Source organism: Oreochromis niloticus, linkage group LG19 (assembly GCF_001858045.2).
Source record: "Oreochromis niloticus isolate F11D_XX linkage group LG19, O_niloticus_UMD_NMBU, whole genome shotgun sequence".
Lineage (NCBI taxonomy): Eukaryota > Metazoa > Chordata > Actinopteri > Cichliformes > Cichlidae > Oreochromis > Oreochromis niloticus.
Genome location: NC_031983.2, coordinates 14,992,831 through 15,011,117, shown reverse-complemented (window position 1 = coordinate 15,011,117; position 18,287 = coordinate 14,992,831). Strand labels below are relative to the sequence as shown.

The 18,287-nt window shown below is 40.9% G+C and overlaps 1 protein-coding gene across 1 annotated transcript in view; it reads left to right on the top strand.

Annotated features, from left to right (window-relative positions):
- qkia (QKI, KH domain containing, RNA binding a) overlaps positions 1 to 18,287 on the top strand; it is an 80,035-nt gene that overhangs the window by 12,108 nt on the left and 49,640 nt on the right. The window contains 1 exon segment of the mRNA XM_005463967.4: positions 17,321 to 17,463. Coding sequence (XP_005464024.3) covers positions 17,321 to 17,463 — 143 coding nt within the window.

The following is an 18,287-nucleotide window of genomic DNA, read 5'->3' as shown; positions in this document are numbered from 1 at the left end:
GCTGCAAAGTTTGGAAGAATAAGTCCAAACAGAGTTTGTTTGAAAGTCGCTCTCGGCTGTGGACACATTAATGCTAACGAGCCAGATGCTGACTTTGTTTAAAAACAGTGGCAAACAAAAAGTGCCATTACATCTAACAGAAACCATAACAGGTACTCTGTTAAGGCCTGACTCTAGTATTTATTTTGTGTTCAAATCTTAGAGGTTAGAAGAGCAGATTTATTAGTTTGGCTACATGCTTTTATTTTTATCTCTGTTTAATTAATGTTTTATATTCCATACATGCCTGTCAGAAGAATGAGCCTATTAATTAAATAGTATCAATAAATAATAAAATGTGACATACACTAAAACTGCCACAATAAAAACAAAAAATATAATTTGGTCACTGTTTAATGATTAATGTGGTTTATGAAGGAGCTTCAAATTTATAAGCACTTTCTCTGTCAAAGTGGTGGTTGAAAAAGGCTTTTAAGTCTTTTTTTCCTATATTTGTGGCACTTGTGGTTGCTGGACAAGAAAAACGTGTTGTTTAAATAAAAATAAACAACACTGTTTGACAGTATGCTGAAGTACTGCCCGCCCCTTTGCGTCAGTACATCCTGGGTACGGATACAGCTGCTTCTCTCCGGCTGGTGTGTATAGATTTTATTACAGAACGTGCCAGCATAAGCTCGCTGACATGGAAAATGGTGATTTAAGAGATTTGTTTTGTTATGTTCTGTTTGTGATTGCCAGCATTGTGTTGGTAAATTAAATATATATATAATTTTTTTCTTTTTAGTTGCCTTCCTTCCAAGGGAAGAAAAGATTTATTGCAGCTGGGGATGGAAGGTGTGTAGCCCCAGCAGGAGAGACAGGTGTGGGCATGAGCAGGGTGCCAAGGTGCCAGCTGCTGTTGACACCTTAAGGTGAAGAATAGTCTGCTAGGAGATGGACTTGTCTCTCTCTCTGTCCCCTTTAATCCCCTCTCTTCAGCCTCTCTTCAGCTCCCCGCTCTCCTCTGCTCTGCTTTCCTGGAGAGTATTTGTCTGACACTACTTTAGGCTGTTTGTGATGGGAGTTCTTCCTGCAACCTTATTTTTATTGAGCGTCTGACACTCTGAATGAACCAGACCTTGGTTCTGTCTCCTTCTCCCTCATCACCATGTAAAATCTTGCTCCGTCTGCATCTCTAAAATGCACATACACATTTTTTTTTTCCCACCTCCTATTTCTTCCTTTCTGCCTTAAACATGTACATGCATCCGTCTCATGTATTTGTGTTACACTGCCTTCCATTTTGATAACGTAGTGCTCGGCAAAAGCAACGTTTTCATTGTTGGGGAAAAATCGGTATCTGTTCTCCCCAGGGAGTGACTCATTTTTCCTAGTTTTGTCTTTTCACCTATTTATTTTAGCAGGCTGACTCTACAGCTTCCCATCATTGTATTTTTCCCCTCTGCCTTTTGTTCTCCCCTCTCATCTCCTGTTTCTCCAGATTTTTTTATTTTCTTCTCCCACTCTCTGCTTCCATTTGTTTTCACTTCTCCAGCCTCCCTCTGTACTCGCATGTGTGGCAAAAATCCAGCCTTGGGGCTACATTGCCTCTTTCATGTGAGGACCAGTGGTGACATTAAAGGCCTGTAACGTTGTCTGTCGGTTTGCATCAGCCCAGCTCTAACTGTCTGCGCCCAGGACCCAAGCGTGCACTCAGCTTTCCACTCACTCACTGCCAAGCTCAATCGTCGTTTGGTAGGAAACAACATGCCTGCGCCCGCTGGCTGTAATTGTGCACATGTACATTGCACTTGCAGATCTGTTAAACCCACCCCGCCCCACACCCAAGCACTTTGAGGCAGATCAATGTTTAAAGGCTTAAACATTGTGGAAGCTTGGTTAATGACAGTTGAGTCAGCGACAGCGCTTCCCACTTTTTTTTTTTCTTCTTCATATTCTTCTCCTCCCTTTTTGACACTCTGACCTAGTTGTTGTAGCTCTTCATAATCTTAAAATCCTTCTGTTTAAATACTCTGAAAGGTACATGACTTGGCAGACAAAACAGATCAAATGGCTGATCTGTGGGGCAGCCAGACCAAACAGATGCATAGCTAAAGTGCAGTTTTTATTGTGATCTACAGATAGAGGAGAGGGTAGGTGAGGGGGAGCCCTTTACTTTTTTTGAAATTTATTTTTTGTTGTTGTGTGTCCTTCAAGATAAGCAATCTGGAAGTACATCACATAGCAGGAGAGTTTTTAAGTGTGTCTGCATTGTGCCAGGCCTATAAAGAACAGTCCAAGTTATGACTATCTAACACTTACACAATGCGTCCTTGGATACTTAGTCCAGAATAATTCCTGTTCTGGCAGAGGACCATGCATATCTATACAGATATTTAACACATTTGTTTTTGTATGCCTAATTTGTTTTGAATACGAGTAGGCGTTTAAAGTGGTACGATTTAAATACTGGAGGAAAAAATGGCCCATCAGACTGCAAAGCTGATGAAGAGCCGGCACAAAGACACAATAGCAGCTGGGATGTCTGTGTGTTGTCACACCCAGGGACAGCGACTGAGTGGCTGTTGGACTGGAACTTAAGATGGTAGCTACAAGCCCCAGCAGGCCCAGCGCCTGGGGATAAAAGAAGCTGACATACAGACACACACATGCATATAATCTGTGATGTAACCTGTTTGTCTTCCTGTATTTATAGCTCATATCCTTCTCAGGCTTTTTCTGCACACAGACTATAGACACGCACCTTACTTAAATTCAGTGTTAGATTGAAATGCTTCATTACTGCTTGTATTGGTATAATGACAGGTGAATATAGCTGTTATAGCAGGGTGACTGCTAATGTGCATTGGCACAAATTTGAGTTTCCTATTAGTAAAAAATGTGGAGCGCAGGAAAGAGCAGGACAAAGCGCCAGCCTTACAGATCATTTGTTAACTTATGAATTGACTAAATGTTTCAGTGGTTTCTTGTAGTTGTGGTACACAATACATGCTTAGTCTCCCTGTCTTGTATACTGTCTGACACTCTTTAGAGAGGAGGTGAGGGAAGTTAATTGTCATTTTTAAAGCTTAACATTCTCATTTGGTGGAACTGTTTTGGATTAAAAGGCATTTAAAATATGTGCTCAAACGTCTGTATCGCTTATATGAAAGAGCAGACTGCATTTGTTATGGTTGCACTTACCTATTAAACCAGTAACCGGTTATGACAAGATCCATAAAGCCAGGAGTTATTGCACTGCTTTTTAATTTAATTGCATCATATTTTATTTTGTATTTTCCTCTGAATATTTATTGTAAATATTTTATGTCGGCTTCGTCTTTTGAGCCAGATCAAAAGATAAAGCTGACTTGCTTACCTTGCTTTAAGAAAGTGTTGAGCTTGAGTTTGCTCTGTGGACACCTGAAGAGATTATGGATGGATCGAGGTCAAACCTGAAACTGAGCATATAACCTTAGCGAATGCCAGTCCTGAATTTATTTTCTGTCTTTTTGTTTTCCTCCCTTATTCCCCCCCCATATTGTTCCATGGAAATGGATATGAATAAAAAATACTTAGTCTTCCATCTCTTATTCAAAATTATTAGCCAAATCTGTCTATTTCTGTACTTATTTCAATAAGGATCCTATAACACTGGATATTTGGAGACATCTGGTTTCTGAAATCATGACCAAGTTCCTCAGAAATTCACCAGCCAACCCTCTCACCCCGCAGAGGGAAGCACACATCTACATGCATTGAGAAGGGTCATCATCGTCGATAATGGCAACCATTTTGGCGACTCTGTAATATAAGCTCGGTGCATGCCACTTTTGCCGCGGGATGCAGTTTGCTACAAATAAACTCATTCCCACATAAAAGTGCAGATAATAATTAAATATTTTTTGAATAACCAGGTTGTGATTTTAGGAAACTGACTTTATTTTTATTTTTAATGAAAGAAAACTGTTCCTACACCAAGTTCCTATATGAAACTGCTTACTAGGCGATTTTAGTATTTTTGAGCTATGATTTCTTAAAATAGAGACTTCTGCTCAGTTTTTTTCGTCTATATTCTTCTGGTATTTTGAGATAAAAATCACTACAGGCAAATGGAAAATGTGCCAATTTGATTTAGAAGTGAAATTCCCCTTTTTAAATAAACATTTTTGTTTCTGTTTGACGTTCTCAATGCTGCACTTCTCGCAGGCTTCTGCTCCCATCTGTTCTTTGCCAAAAATCAGAAGTCTCAGTTGATGTTAGGCTTTGCCCAAGGTTTACAGTTAAAATGTGCATCTGTCTGAGTCTCTCTCTGTGCCGTCACTTGGCAGCGTTTACGTGATGGAATGATCTTTGAATATGCCCATCTTCCACTGCACAACCTTCATATAAACCAGTTTTTTGTGGGCTTCCTGTGGGTTCTGATCGGTTTGTAGGAAAGAGTTGAAGCATGGGTAAATTGTATAGTCAGGGGACAAACATCTGAGGAAGAGATCGGTTCACAAAGACGACGTAGGGGGTATTACAAATTATCCAAATAATCCTCCCTTCCATCCTCGCCATTGGTTGTGTGCACTGTGGTCTCCTTAGTTACAGGGGTGGGGACAGGAAGCACAGCGCGCGTTATCTCCTCCAGTCACATTGACAGTCGGAGCCTTTCCTTCCCCTCACTTCCTTTTCTGACAGCTGGACCTTTCCTTGAATTGTTGCGTGACAAAAGGGGGCAGCTGTGTGCACACACAGCAAAAATATATTATGAAATGAACGGCGGCTCACCATCTAAGTGGTTGTGTATTTTTAAGCTCAAAGTTATTCTGCCAGACACTGGTTGCGTCTTTGAGGCCGAGCGTTGTATCTGCCACTGACAGGAAATGACACTTTTCTTGAACTCCCTCCCGCCCCTTCCAGGTTATGGAAAGAGGAAAAGGATACCTCCTTTTTTTCACCGTCCAGAAGGCGAGCGTCAACACAAAATGGGCCAAGTCACACACACACACACACACACACACATGCGCGCACACACACACACCACATCAGCAAGCTTCCTGACTCTTCATCCTGTTATTCTTCCCATTCCTTATCTCGTACTCTCACATCTTGTGGAGCTCAAAGAATGCATCCTGTGCTTCACTTTACATAGCATCCTCCGCATTGTTGTGAGGTGTGTGTATTTGTGTGTGTGTGTGTGTGTGTGTGTGTGTGTGTGTGTGTGTGTGTGTGTGTGTGTGTGTGTGTGTGTGTGTCTCAAATGTGAGTCCTGATTTGTAAGCATAATGCCTGGGGTGTTGGCGGATGAAATGCCCGTTTGTAGGTGCTTGCGTCAACATTGACTGAAACATTAAAAGTTGAGTTAAATGGGCAGCAAGCAAAGTAAGAGAAGGGTTCTTGTGTGTCACCGCACAGCACGGTCAATCTTTTGTCTGCCAGGTGGAGAAATGAGTTCCCACAGGATGCAGAAGAACAATCTAGTTTTTCTGTGTGCTTGGGTTATTACTAATTAACCCACAAGTTTTAACAGTTCCCGTCATAACTAAGCATAGCTTGTAGTATGCGTGGAGCCACACAGATGGAGGTTCTATGTAAGGGAAGCAGATGCGCTTTCTCCTTGTGCCGCTGCTTTTTTGGAGACAAAGTATTTCCTCTCAAATTTGTGAAACCATTTTCAGCTCATGAGGCTTCTCTCTTAAAGCCAGCCTGTTAAATGACTATTGCTTTGGCTTCCAATTTAACGCTACATATCGTTCCCTCTTTAGATGGCAAAAGCAGCAGTAAAATAGCCTTTGCCTGGTATTTTAGAAGCAGTCTGAGTCTGCATTTGTGTGCATTAGGTTGTCTTTTTTTTTCCAGCTGAGCTAGCACGTTGGGCTACTTTAAAAGGTGAGCTGAGGAGAGTATTAGCACCAAACTTATTTTTTTTCCAAAACTGCTGAATAATTAGCAATGAGAAAGAGGTTTAAGCTTCCTGTTAAGTACCGCACTCCTGTACCGGTGCTTCCTGTAAGGGAATTGTATCTGTGTGTGTGTGAAGGAAAGTAAACAGTTTCCACAGCTTTCCACCTTGCTCACTCCCCTTGGGGTGCCTCCCTGAAGTGTAAATGTGTGAGTGCAATTGCACTTATAAGTTTCGACCGATCAGAAGTCCCCCCACGCAGAGAGTAATGAACTTTGGCCCCTCGCGGGCAGCTATTAAGAGTAAACCATTATGGTTCGGTATTGAGCTGCCCTCCCCTGCCTCACTCTGTATGGTAGACCCCACTGAGTGCACAAAACTGGCACTCCTCTGGCTCATTGAGCTGCCAGCTTGCCCCCCACCAACAGACAGCCCCATAAAGCAGTTCCACATCATCAAATGTGATGATCCCCTTTTCTAATTTTAGACTGAAGTCCTAATAGCTCTGCAGATACTGTCTGAAACAGTAATTTCAGCCTTTAGCTGAGGGAAGTGAGGAGGATAGGTTTTTGCAGTGTGTCATCTGGGAAACATGTAAATAATTCACCTTGTTATTTTGGCCACATATGATTGATTGGATATCAGACATCTTTTCTTTTTTTCAAATTTATTATTAAATAATAATTTTATTTCATTATTAGGCTATGGTATGCGATCATTTCTGTTTGCGTGTTTCCCAAAAAAACTACCACATATGGTGCCTGTTTGGGCTATTTTGTTTAGAATTGGGCTGGGTTTTAAATGTGCTCTCTATTTATTTGATTTACAGTGAATCATTACTGTAGGTTAATCAAACCTTTAAATTATCCCAGTTGTTATATTTGTCCTATGACTTTGTTTGCATTTAACACAACTGAAAATGTCATCTTGGTGTGGATGAAAGGCGGTCCTGATGTGAGGACAGGAGTTTTGGAGACATATTCCTCTTTTTACCAAAGACTGGTACTTTGTTTTAAAATGTAGTGCCATATGTAAACAAATATGGCAGGTTTTAAAAAGAAAATGTTGTCGAATGGCAAAAGATAGCAAAAAAAATTTCTGCTTGTCTTTTATTTTTTTTAATTTTTTTCTTCCAGACCATCCCAAAGGCATGTTGCATTAACCTTGAATGTTTTTGCAGCTTAATAGCTTTAGTAATCACCTTTTAGTAATAATCCTGTTCTTTTTTTTATTTGAGATATGTACTAAAACAAAAGGTGCCAGCTGTGAGATCACAAAAGGATATTTGTCTTAAGTTTTTCAGGGGTATCTGCACCTGTTCAGCTTTCACTGCTGATGGGAGTTATCAAGTGACAGCAGTCACTCTAATCGAATGGCTTCTTTTGTTTTACAAGGGCTGTTTGCTGCTGCGGGAAGGTAAAGACATTTTGTTGATTTGTTAGACAACCCCGAGTCTTTCAAAGTTCACACACAGGACTATGTGCACGGTGCTAATGTGGTGCTTTTTATGACTGTTCACAGCACTTTGCAAGAAAAGAAAATGTCACTGAAATTAAAGTGATGATGCTTTTTAAAAATGAGATGGATAATTTTTTTTATTCATCTTCGAAATGCTGTAAACAGGAAAAAAAAAAAAAATCTAAATCTGATCATTATTGGGTCTGCCCAGTGTTTGTTTGTTTTTAAAATAACAGCAAGCATCCTAGGTATACTTGTGCAGTTTTAAACCCCTTGAAGAGCTTTTTTTTTTACTGTTCTCTGGATTTTAGGCTCTCTTTATTTTCTCTCTTTATTATACCATCTGTTGTAGAGCTTGTTGTTTATGTATGTGAAGATTTTTTTTTAAAAACATTACAGTCATTATCAATCTGTAGAAGGAATTTGTGGCCAGTCAAATGCAGATCTGCAGGCTGTTCCTGCTTCTCTATCGCCTCACCCTTGGCCCCACCTTTCCTTTGGATCCTCTCTCCTCTTCTTCACTGTCTGTTTACTCGGTTTAATCACCAAACTAATGTGCAATGACACATATTTTTTACAGCACACCGTCACTGTTGGTGTCAGCAGCCGCAGAAAGCCATACTCAGCCTGGCACTTCTTCCCCCTTCCTGCATGCAGTCACTCTGATAGCCTCTGAAAACCTAGCATTTGCTACAGGTTATGATTAATGGCTTTACTGATTGCTGTTCTTTGCCACGAAGACACCTACACACTCCACTTTGAGCATATATATTTTCTTAGGTGACTAGAGAAGGCGGTAAACCGTGACTCCCGACGTCACAGTTTTCTGACGTATTTGTGTGCAGTTCAGTTTGACTTGATGACTTCTGAGTGTAGTTTCGCAACCAACTTGGTTTTCTGCGCACAAAAATCTTTTGCTTTCTGTTTCAAGCATGCACACATTTGTTGTAATAGTCCTAATGCTCAGCTATTAAAAGTAGATGACGTTATATTAACAGGCTCACCTTCTTTTTTTACAAACTACAACTTTGCAGCTCAGTTTTTCCCCTGCTCTCAGTCATCATGATAAAATAAATTCACCAGTCACGAGTCGTGAGACTGGAGAACAGCGTAATGTAGAGCAGCTGTGTGTTTCTCTAATCTCTGTTTTTAATCTGTCTTTTTGTCACCAGACTAAATATAAAGCAGTGGCTATTAAGGCAAGCTAGAGGAGAGATGTAGCACCATTTCCTTCTTGTTTCCTGCTGTATTTGTTCAGCAGATTTTCTCCGAGGCAGTTTCCCTCCTCCTTCCGTGTGTAGTGTTATTTCTGTGGGTTCACTGTCTCAGGGGAGCCTTGCCTACAAACACACACAGGCTCATTAGCTCGTGTGTGTGTGTGGGTGTTTTAATGTTTGGCTGGATGTTTGTTTTTATATGTATCATATGTGCTTATGTGTGCATTTGTGCGCATGATATCAGAGCATTGGCGAGCCCATAGCTTAAATGTTGTGTGAGTTATTATCTACGTGTGTGTGTGTTTTCAGGCAGCTTCTGCTCATTATTGATGATCAGAGAGCAGAACGTGCTGCTTTCAGGGAGCGAGTTGGCTGGGATATAGATGTGCGTGTACAATCGCACAGCATTTATATGTTTGCTGCTGTTTCCCAGCTATAGTTTATGTCGCAGACAGAGATTGTTACCGTTGCTGTGCGTAAGCGTTTTTTTTTTCGTTGTTCGTCCATCCCTAATTTACCTGAAAGTGTAGCTCCACTCTCTCGTGGCTTGCAGTTTAACCAAGTGATGGGTAAAAGTGTGTGCGTGTGAATGTGTTTTCTGTGTTTCTTTTCTCTCTCTTTTTTTTTTTTTTTTAAACCAGGCACAGGCAGGAGAGAATCCAGAAACCTTGTTATGCCAGTCGTTTATTTAGTGGCCTATCTACTTAAAGACCTGACGCTGGAGCTTTCTACCCAGCCTGCCTCAGGAAAATCCCTGACACACAACATAAATCTCTCCCTCTGGCTGCAAACCGCACCGTCATTTCTGTCTAGAGCCTTTTAGTCCCCCCTCAGCCTGTGGGGGTCAGCGCTTATATCCACATGTCAGGGTTAAGCAACTGTGTAGATAAGTTGCTGTAAAGCAAAATTGAGATATACTGTAATTTTTTTAGTGCTACTTAGAATTTGACAGTTGAAATGCATTAGCATTCACAGAGACCTCTTGGCACAAATTTTAAATTTAATGAGTACTCTTCCGAGCCTTTCTCAGTACTCTCGTACAATAAAAAGTTGTTAGTCGCTGCAGTTGCATATCATTTCTCCTGTCCTTGTAGAATGTTGAGCAGCCCCATATTATTGGAGCAACCTGTACGTAAGGGATGGGTGACAAAATCCTTTGGCCTCATTCTGTCCCGAAATGTTCTGTGCCAAAGTTTATATTGTGCTTCAGCTGTCTGGGTTGCTCAGACTAAGTGTGTATCTTCCAGCAATAAAATTGTATTGTGCAAAATTGCCTCTCTGTATTGCTGTTGCTGCAGGTCAGCAAAGAGACAAACTGTGAATTTTGTGCTTAAAAGACAAATCTTTGTGCGGTCTGCCGGGGACAAATAACAGTGTGCTTTGCTCAATATAGCCACATAACCATTGCAAGAAACACGGCTACGCTGCTAATAGACACACTCGGGTGAAGCTTTCGCAAATGATTGGTGTGTTTGATGTAGCCATTTCCAAAGGCACAATACTGGCTTAATTGGCTTGAATAATGTTGATCCACAGTTATCTAAATCCTCTTTGTACAGTGTTGCTGCTGTTTACTTGGAAACCATAAAGTCACATGACTTGTGATTACCTTATTCACGGGGACTATCAATGCGCAACAAATGACATATCAGACATAACATTCGGCACTGATTAATAAAGATTAATACTGATTAATAATGATTAAATTACATTTGTTCCCCAGTGTAAAGAATTGGATATTTTAAAACGTACCCCTATTTTCGTTACTATGTTTATAAGACAGCACACTCATTAACAGCGCAGGAATAGATTGTGCATGAACATCAAAGGGTTTAGCAGTGTAGGCCTACTGGTAAATCAAAGATATGCAAGTGAAAATAAGACAGAAGCATAGGGAAACTTTTTTTTCTCCCCTCCACAAACAGGGAGGGGGAGCGAGAGACAGCTGTGAGTTGACGATAAGACCCAGAAATGCATACGTTTTCATGGCTCAGTCACCCCCACCAGTGCGCGCTATACTTCTGCTCTCTGCTTTAAAAGAAACCCCCGTCTTTCATATGCTTGGCCTGCCAAACCCCTAAACTGTTGAAGTGGAGTGTCGTCTTGGATAAAGTCGTCTGTGCCGTGAATAAAGGGCAGGAATGCATTAAATGCCCAAATCCTTTCGCTTGCAACGGGTACCCAGGCTTTGTGATTGCTGAAGTGCACAGCTTTTAAGTGAAAAGGCTTGTTCCTCGCCCGAGTCTTGTTTCACTCGGCACCGCCACATTTAGGTGTATCTTTGATTGCTGTAGTTTTTTGGATGCGGCCACATTCGGTCTATATATACCTGAAATCCCAGTCACTCCCCCCTCCTCTGTTTAAAACATGAATTGAGCATTCATGCACGTGCAAGCATGAAGAGGATTATTATTTTTTGAACACTACAGGTTTTTGATCTTAAATCATCCTAAACTGGAAGGACTCGCTCGGTCTCTCTGCAGGGTTGAACATTTGATCATTTTGGCTTGAAGATTAATTGGTGTTGGACTCAATCTGCTTCAGGTGCCAGATAATATCAGGCTAATGCCAGGCATCACAAGGCATCTAAAGCAGCTTTCCTTAGGCAAAGCTGATCACACTGATTGCTCAACCATTATATTGCTTTTGCTTTCACTCCCGCTCTTGACAGTCTCTCACACATGCAGAGTACTTACTGGGACAGATGTGCTCTGCATGGTCAGAGGACGGTTTGCTGTGAGCTACAGGGTGAGGACAAAGCATTTATGGAACGTGTCTATTTTTGGGCTCTTAATGGACTTGCTCCCATTCTCTTATGGAGCAGGTCTAGTTGAGTGATGTTCACCTGTCTTAAACCTGATTACAGGATCTCCTGCTGGACCTCTCCATTGTTTTTAATTTTACTCTCGCTCTTCTATTTCCTCTCTCTTTGCTCCAATTTTGATCTCCCTTCCTCTCTGTTTCACTCCCTGTGTTTTTCCTCATGCTGTGGTTGAATTCATTACCTTAGATTCCAAACTTGTCCTACCTCACTTGGCTATTCTCTTTAGTCGTGTGCTTTTTCTCATCACAAGCTCTAATGAATTGTTTGCCCTAGTTCAGCATGGGCTGCCCCTGTGTGATCATGTTTTTAAACATCTGGCTGGCTAAATACAAGAAAAGCTTCTCTGTCCCATGGCTATGAGATTGCAGTGGCCAATTGTGATTGGCTGACGGTGTCACACACACTTAAATAACTCGATACACATAATGGATTTGCTCTCGATCTTTTGCTTCACTGTACACATAATTCCCAAGTCTATGCCCTTTTTTTTTTTTTTTTTTTTTTTGGGCTGTGCCCTGACAGGGATAATGGCTTCTGTTTGGGAGTGCTAGTCTGACTGCCTGCTAAAGAACCAATTAGAAGCAAAGGTGGCACAGTGACGCTGCCTTTTCTCTCTCAAGCCTCGTTGTTTTGTTATATGAGAATGAGATTTTTGTCATGCTGTGATTAAATGTAGAGGCCTGAGACGATCAAAATCACGAGGCATTAATTGGCCTATATCTTGAGGATAAATTGGCTTTAAATTTCACCACATGTATGGTGTTTATTTTGTTATACCATGTCACCATATTTTATTTTGCTGTAACTTTAGATTCAAATTAAATCTATAGGTAAATAAAACAAAGAGTCATCAAGTGGCTTATATCTTAAAGGTAAATTAGGATTAAAATCAACATATGTATGATCCTTATGGTCTCTACAGATCACTTACAGTCACATCAGGGTTCCCAAGAGGTTTTCTGCCAAACAAAAATGACCTGTGTGTGTGATATCAGAATTTTTTAAAATCTTAGTTTTTTTTTAAAGGGTTTTATTTATTTCATCATTACATACATGTTTAATTTATAAAATTCCCCAAAATAGCAGGAAATCCACTGACCTCTGCATGTACCACATATAACCCAGGTGTGTTTAAGTGTCAGGGGCAAAAAACCACCCCCTGAAACATGTACGTTCTAGTAATATGACCCCTTGAAATGGACACTGAAAATCAGGCATCTTCTTAAATTTCACCAAAACAAAATCAAATGAGATTTCTTTAACTTCTCACAAACTTTATCAAAGAGTTTGATGTTTTCACATGATGAGGCTGGGTACAAAAAAGTGCATTTAAGCCAAATGGAGATGCTGACAGCCACACACTGATGGTAGGCTAAAATAATTGGCAGGTAGTGAGCAGATGTTGATTTAGGATTTTTCTTTTTTTTCCCCCCAATCTGTCTTTTCTTCCAAGGTCAAGAATGAACATTTCAGTTAATATGCACTCCCCAAACCTCACTGAATATGGGCTCCCATCTTACAGACACTTCCTCTCCCATATTTCTCAGTCCACTGCCTTTTAAAAGCGCTTCACCTGCCATTCCTCACTCCCACACCCTTCCCTTTAGTTACACGTCTCTAACCATTGCTAAGATCACGGCGAAGATGAGGAGAAATTGTCTCTTTTGCTTGACAAAGGGCAGACAGATATGCAGCCTCAGTCTGTGACATTTTCTTTTTTCACCGCAAATTTGAGAAGAAAGGGCAGAAGCTGAGAGAAACAAAAGAGAGAGAACAATAAAGTGAAATGCTTCTTCTTCTTTTTCTTTTTTTTTTTCTTTTTTAACTTAAATTGATGCAGAAAAGAGCAGCATGAGTCTAGAAGAATTCAGCTGCACTCTGCTTGCTCAGCACTGTGGTTATAATTCTCCGTCTTTGTATCATCAAACCCTCCGCTGTGCCCTCACCCTGCTCTCAAGGTCGATACTTGTTTCTTCCTGACAGATGTCTGAGTAAAAAAACTAAACAGATATATTACGCTTTCTTCCTGTGTGTATGTGCAGCCACCCCCACAGGTAAATAAACGCACAACTCTCTCTGTCAGAGTTGTCTGTGTGAAGAGCTGAGTCAGGTTGGAGATGACACGCTGAGCTGGGTGATGTGTGACCATAGTTGCAGGGTTTACTGTGGCATTAGTAGGGTTTTGCATTTAATACCACTTATCAAGAAAAAGTCTCATTCAGCGGCTAACGTCTTTTCTCGCTCCACTTGATTGTCTCGTCTTTTCCCCCCGTCTCTTTTCTTTTCCAAGAGGGCGACACCCTCCCAACCCCCGTCCAAGATAGTGATCCCCACATGCACGCTTTGTTACAAAATCAGCCTTTTCTGCCGGGGTGGACAGCTAGACAAATGATTTTGTCGGCCGTGCGAGGCAGGGGGTAATTTTTAGGTGAGCGCAGCGCTTCAGAAAAGAGTTGCCGCACAGAAATTAGAGGTTGTCAAATGCTGCACGTCTCCATTGATGGCCCAGCGCGGCCTCCTTATGTTAATGTGACATTTCAGCAAGAGGAAATAGAATTAGAAGAAGGGGGTGGGGGGGGCGCTGGTGGTTGTTGGATTGCATTGTCGCATATGAATACTACCTTTTGTTTTCTTTTGTTAACTTGAAGAAAAAAACAGTTCCCGGATGCAGACCTAGTGTAATAAAAAATTTAGATATAGGTGTAACTGTACGTGTATTTTTCTTGAATTACCCCATAACAAGAGTGGTTACGATGCAGTTACAATAAGGATAATAGTACCAAGGATTCTGCTGATATAGTATCGGTACAGTATCTGTCAAATAGAAGCAACAAGCAGGAAATGTTTATTTGTTCACTTTAACTGTGTTGTTATGTTATGTTGCATTCTTAACTGTGTTTTTTGTTTGATTTGTTTTATGCTTGACACTAAACCGAGCTTCTCTTTATTGACTGTTCACAGCATTTGAGTGCTTTTATTGTTGCAGTTGAATTTTTGCCAGGCGAGCACGTGTGAATGCATTTGTAAAGTTTTAAAAACTTAATGGATTTTTTTTGTGGATGATTTCTCTGCTGTAGAGAAAACATACCGAACCGTGACTCCAAATATGAAACTCACATCAAGCACAGTTACGCCCTCGTATACAGAGAAGTGATCTCTTAATTTAAGTTACAGATCTCTTCTTTAGTTGTCATTGACTTGCTTTTACTGGTGTTGAATAACTCTTCTTTTTTTCACTCATTGTCTTGAGAAGGCTTATAGAACTTGGTTTAATTGCACTTTAGTGGTGATTACTTATTTTTAAGATGAAGAAACTAAATTAAACCTGCTCGCGTTCAGGTTTTACTGATTCAAGGGTTCTTTAAAACACAATACATGTTGATTTGTCATCAATTATGATGTGTTCCCTGTATGCTGTTTGTTTTGTCCTTCCATCGTGGTCTACTCCCTGTATAATGTGTCAAACCAAAGCTAAGACGTTGCCTGGCTGCTGTTTTGGTTAGGACTGATGTAATCTGTTTTCTGTGCAAGATACCACGAGGATGAATTCATCTTTGGGAAGGGCTGGGAGTATCTCTGGTCCTCACAGTACTGAGGTCATGTGGTTTGGAAAGGAGTTGGGCCGAGTCTCCTGGCTGCCTGTTTGTACTCTTCCAATGTCTTCTGCAGGTGCTGTCCACACAGCTGCAGACCAGATGTTTTTTAGCTGTTTGCCGGTCAGTGTCTGTGACCTCACTGGTGACAAATCTTTAGTCTCATTGCCATGTCCGGAGATGACACTCTTTTTAAGTTTAGCAGTAAAAATGTTGTATTTAGGTGTCTTGTAGGACATAAAGTGAATATATAAGGGAAAAATTTCTCCACTGTCCAAAAATTACAACATTTTGTTGGCAGCACCAGTTGCTGTTCATAATACGAAATTAGATAAAAATGCAGGAAATTTCTTTTCTTCTCGCACCAAGTTTGGAAATGTGTCACAGTTATGTGATTCAACAGGAACATTGATGGGTAAACTAAGGATGACTTTATTTTTCACCACTCATTACGTTACTGTGAGTGTAGTAAAAGCTTTCCAACAAGTATTAATCTGCTTAAGATGACAGGGAGAGAAAGACTTGCCTGTGAATGTAATTGAGACATCAGCAGGGAAAACTGCTTTGCGGAGATTTGTTGGGACATTTTTGCCCTTTCTAATGCTGCTATTTTGTCTTTTGTTATAATTGCAAATTTTAACAAGCAGCTGATGAAGTAAGTTTCACCCCACCTATCCAGTTTTGCATAAGTGCAGGGTTATGCTTCGCCTGTCATGCATGCCTTACTGAGGGCATCTATGGTTGAGTGTCAGGTTCCCCTGCTGCAGTTTAATATAGAGCTCCCTACTGCCAGAAGGTCTCATGGGTGATGGAAAAAGTGCCTAGCAGCCGCCCCCACTCCACCCTGCACACACGATTCCTCGAGGCCTTGCCAGCTCTACCATTTAGTTCATGCTGTTTCATACTAGGAGTGGGTGACATGACCACAAAATGATATCACAGTATTTCAGGAAAACTTGCAATAGTGATATTTATGAAAATATAGAAAACAAAACTACTGAACAATGTTTTATTTCTTGCAGCTTGCAAGCAGCAGCATTTAGAAGTGCAAGTAAATGAAGGGTATTTGTCATTAATGACAAACTGCCTAATTCAAAGTGTGACTCTATTGGAAAAAAGGTGTCAGTGTCTTGGGTTGAGCTTTTTAACATTGCTTAAAGGCCTCCTTTACAACCATGTACCTGCTACAGTAACATCCATTCACTGTTTGCTCTTCTTGTCATATGGAGTGCAACCACTGAGTTCTCTAGCAATGCTTGGTTGACTCATTTGTTTACTTTGGGGTCACATATCACCATCTGCTAGAATCTGCTCCTCACGTGCCTGCTTAGCCTGGTTGTACTCGATGGCGTGTTTTCCTGTACGTGCTATGGTGGGGAATGTTGAAGTAGCTCAGTTTTTAGGTGCTAAATCATCATCGGAGGTTTGCTGTCAAACATGTAAGAGCTTGTCTTGTTGTGCACGCGCACGCTGGGGGAAGGTAAACACTGTCTTACTATGTCAGTGATATTGTTATATGACAATTAATTTTTTAACATTTTATCACTTTAAATTGTATACCAGTGTTCTCGCAGATCATATGATTATGGCACAAACGTCAAAGTGCGTCGTCTTTGCACTTTTGGATTCACTATGACCGTACTCTGAGGGTAACCTGGAAAGCAGAAGTATGCCCTGCAGCAGCCGACACTCGTTTCACTGTCACATACCAGGACTTGCAGACATACTGGTTTGATTGTATGCATCGGGCTACACATGGAGTAAAAATAGGGTGTGCTTGAACATGTGTATGACTGAGTTGGCAGCATGTGCGTGTGGAAGAGAGAGAGGTCCATTAGTTTTATCTGACAGGGGGATCAGATCTAAAGGCGGCATATACCTAAGCCTTAGTGATTCCCCTGTATCTGGTCTCCTGCTCAGGCTCTTGCACAGGCTGCTCTGTTAGAGAACAACCTCTGAGGGGAAATAACGGGAAGTCGGTTGCATTAACCTGTAAATAGTGCAGTGTTTAACTTTTGTCTCCAGCTCATAGACTAACTTGCACACAATCACAGATTCATTGTTTCTACTCAGAGCAGTTTGTACTGGGAAAAAAAGCCATTTTTTTGTAGAAAGCAGGAAGCATTAATGCTCACACGCTTTTATACTCAAAGGCTATGTTAATATTACCCAAGTTACACAGTTGTTTATCTGTAAAAGACAAACATTACGCAAGGCAAAGATTTGTATGCTACATTAGGCTTTTCCCCATAAGTCAAAATCAATATGACAGTGATATATCTAGCACCGTTTTTTTTAAGTGTCACTGCTCTGTTTTTATGCAGTTGCTTACCAAACTTTACATGTTTTTGTCTTTCAGAGATCAACAGAGTGCGTAAAGACATGTACAGCGACACAGTGAATGGCCTTGTGGACAAACACCCACTGGAGCTGCCCGAACCAGTCGGACCCATCGTTCACCTGCAGGAAAAACTGTTTGTGCCTGTCAAAGAGTACCCAGATGTGAGTATCAGGGTTACATGTCTCTCACTTTTGCTGTTGCATCACATTGCCAGTAATATCAGAGCATTTGCCTGAATGGTTGCTGGATTAATATTTAGACTGGAGCCAGAGGAAAAGTAATTAGTGCATTAAGAGAAATCTTAATCTTATCGAGAAACTACATTTTATTTTTCATATAAGTTCATGTTAACAGATAAAGACATTCTTTCACACACTGGTCCTTGTGCAGAAATACCTCTACACACACTGTTGGTCCTCTTGCCTTAGGCCATGTGTCTTTATGATGTGTCATCATGGGAACGACAGCTGCTGATAGTTCTGCAGTCTGTCAGCACTGAGGACATATCTCATGACTGTTGTAAGCACTTGCTCACTGCTCATGCACTCTGCTCTCAGTTCTGTTCTTTTGCCTTTCAGTTTTTTGCTCTTTTTTAAAAAAATATATTAGTTGATAAACATGCAGTCCTTGACTTGCTTTTTACTTTATTAGCTGCCCGACTTATACTGTGTGCACCAAGTTGTTAATGTACTACTGATACAACTTTATCAGACTGCACACTAATTTGGTCCCGGTCTGTGGAAAACGCAGCATGCTGGGGTGTTTATGAGCCAACTCAGCAGCAGATTAGTGCTGAGAGAGAAAGCGGGGGATTGAAAAGAGAAGCATCAAGAAAAGTAAACTGCAATTTCATAAATATTCAGTAAAAGGGAATGAAAATCTTTTGGAGTAACCACTTGGTTTTTACTCTGATGGAGAGATGGATTCACACAGTTGGGGCGGGGGGGAGCAGCACACGGTGGAGGTACTATGGTGTTTCTAGAGA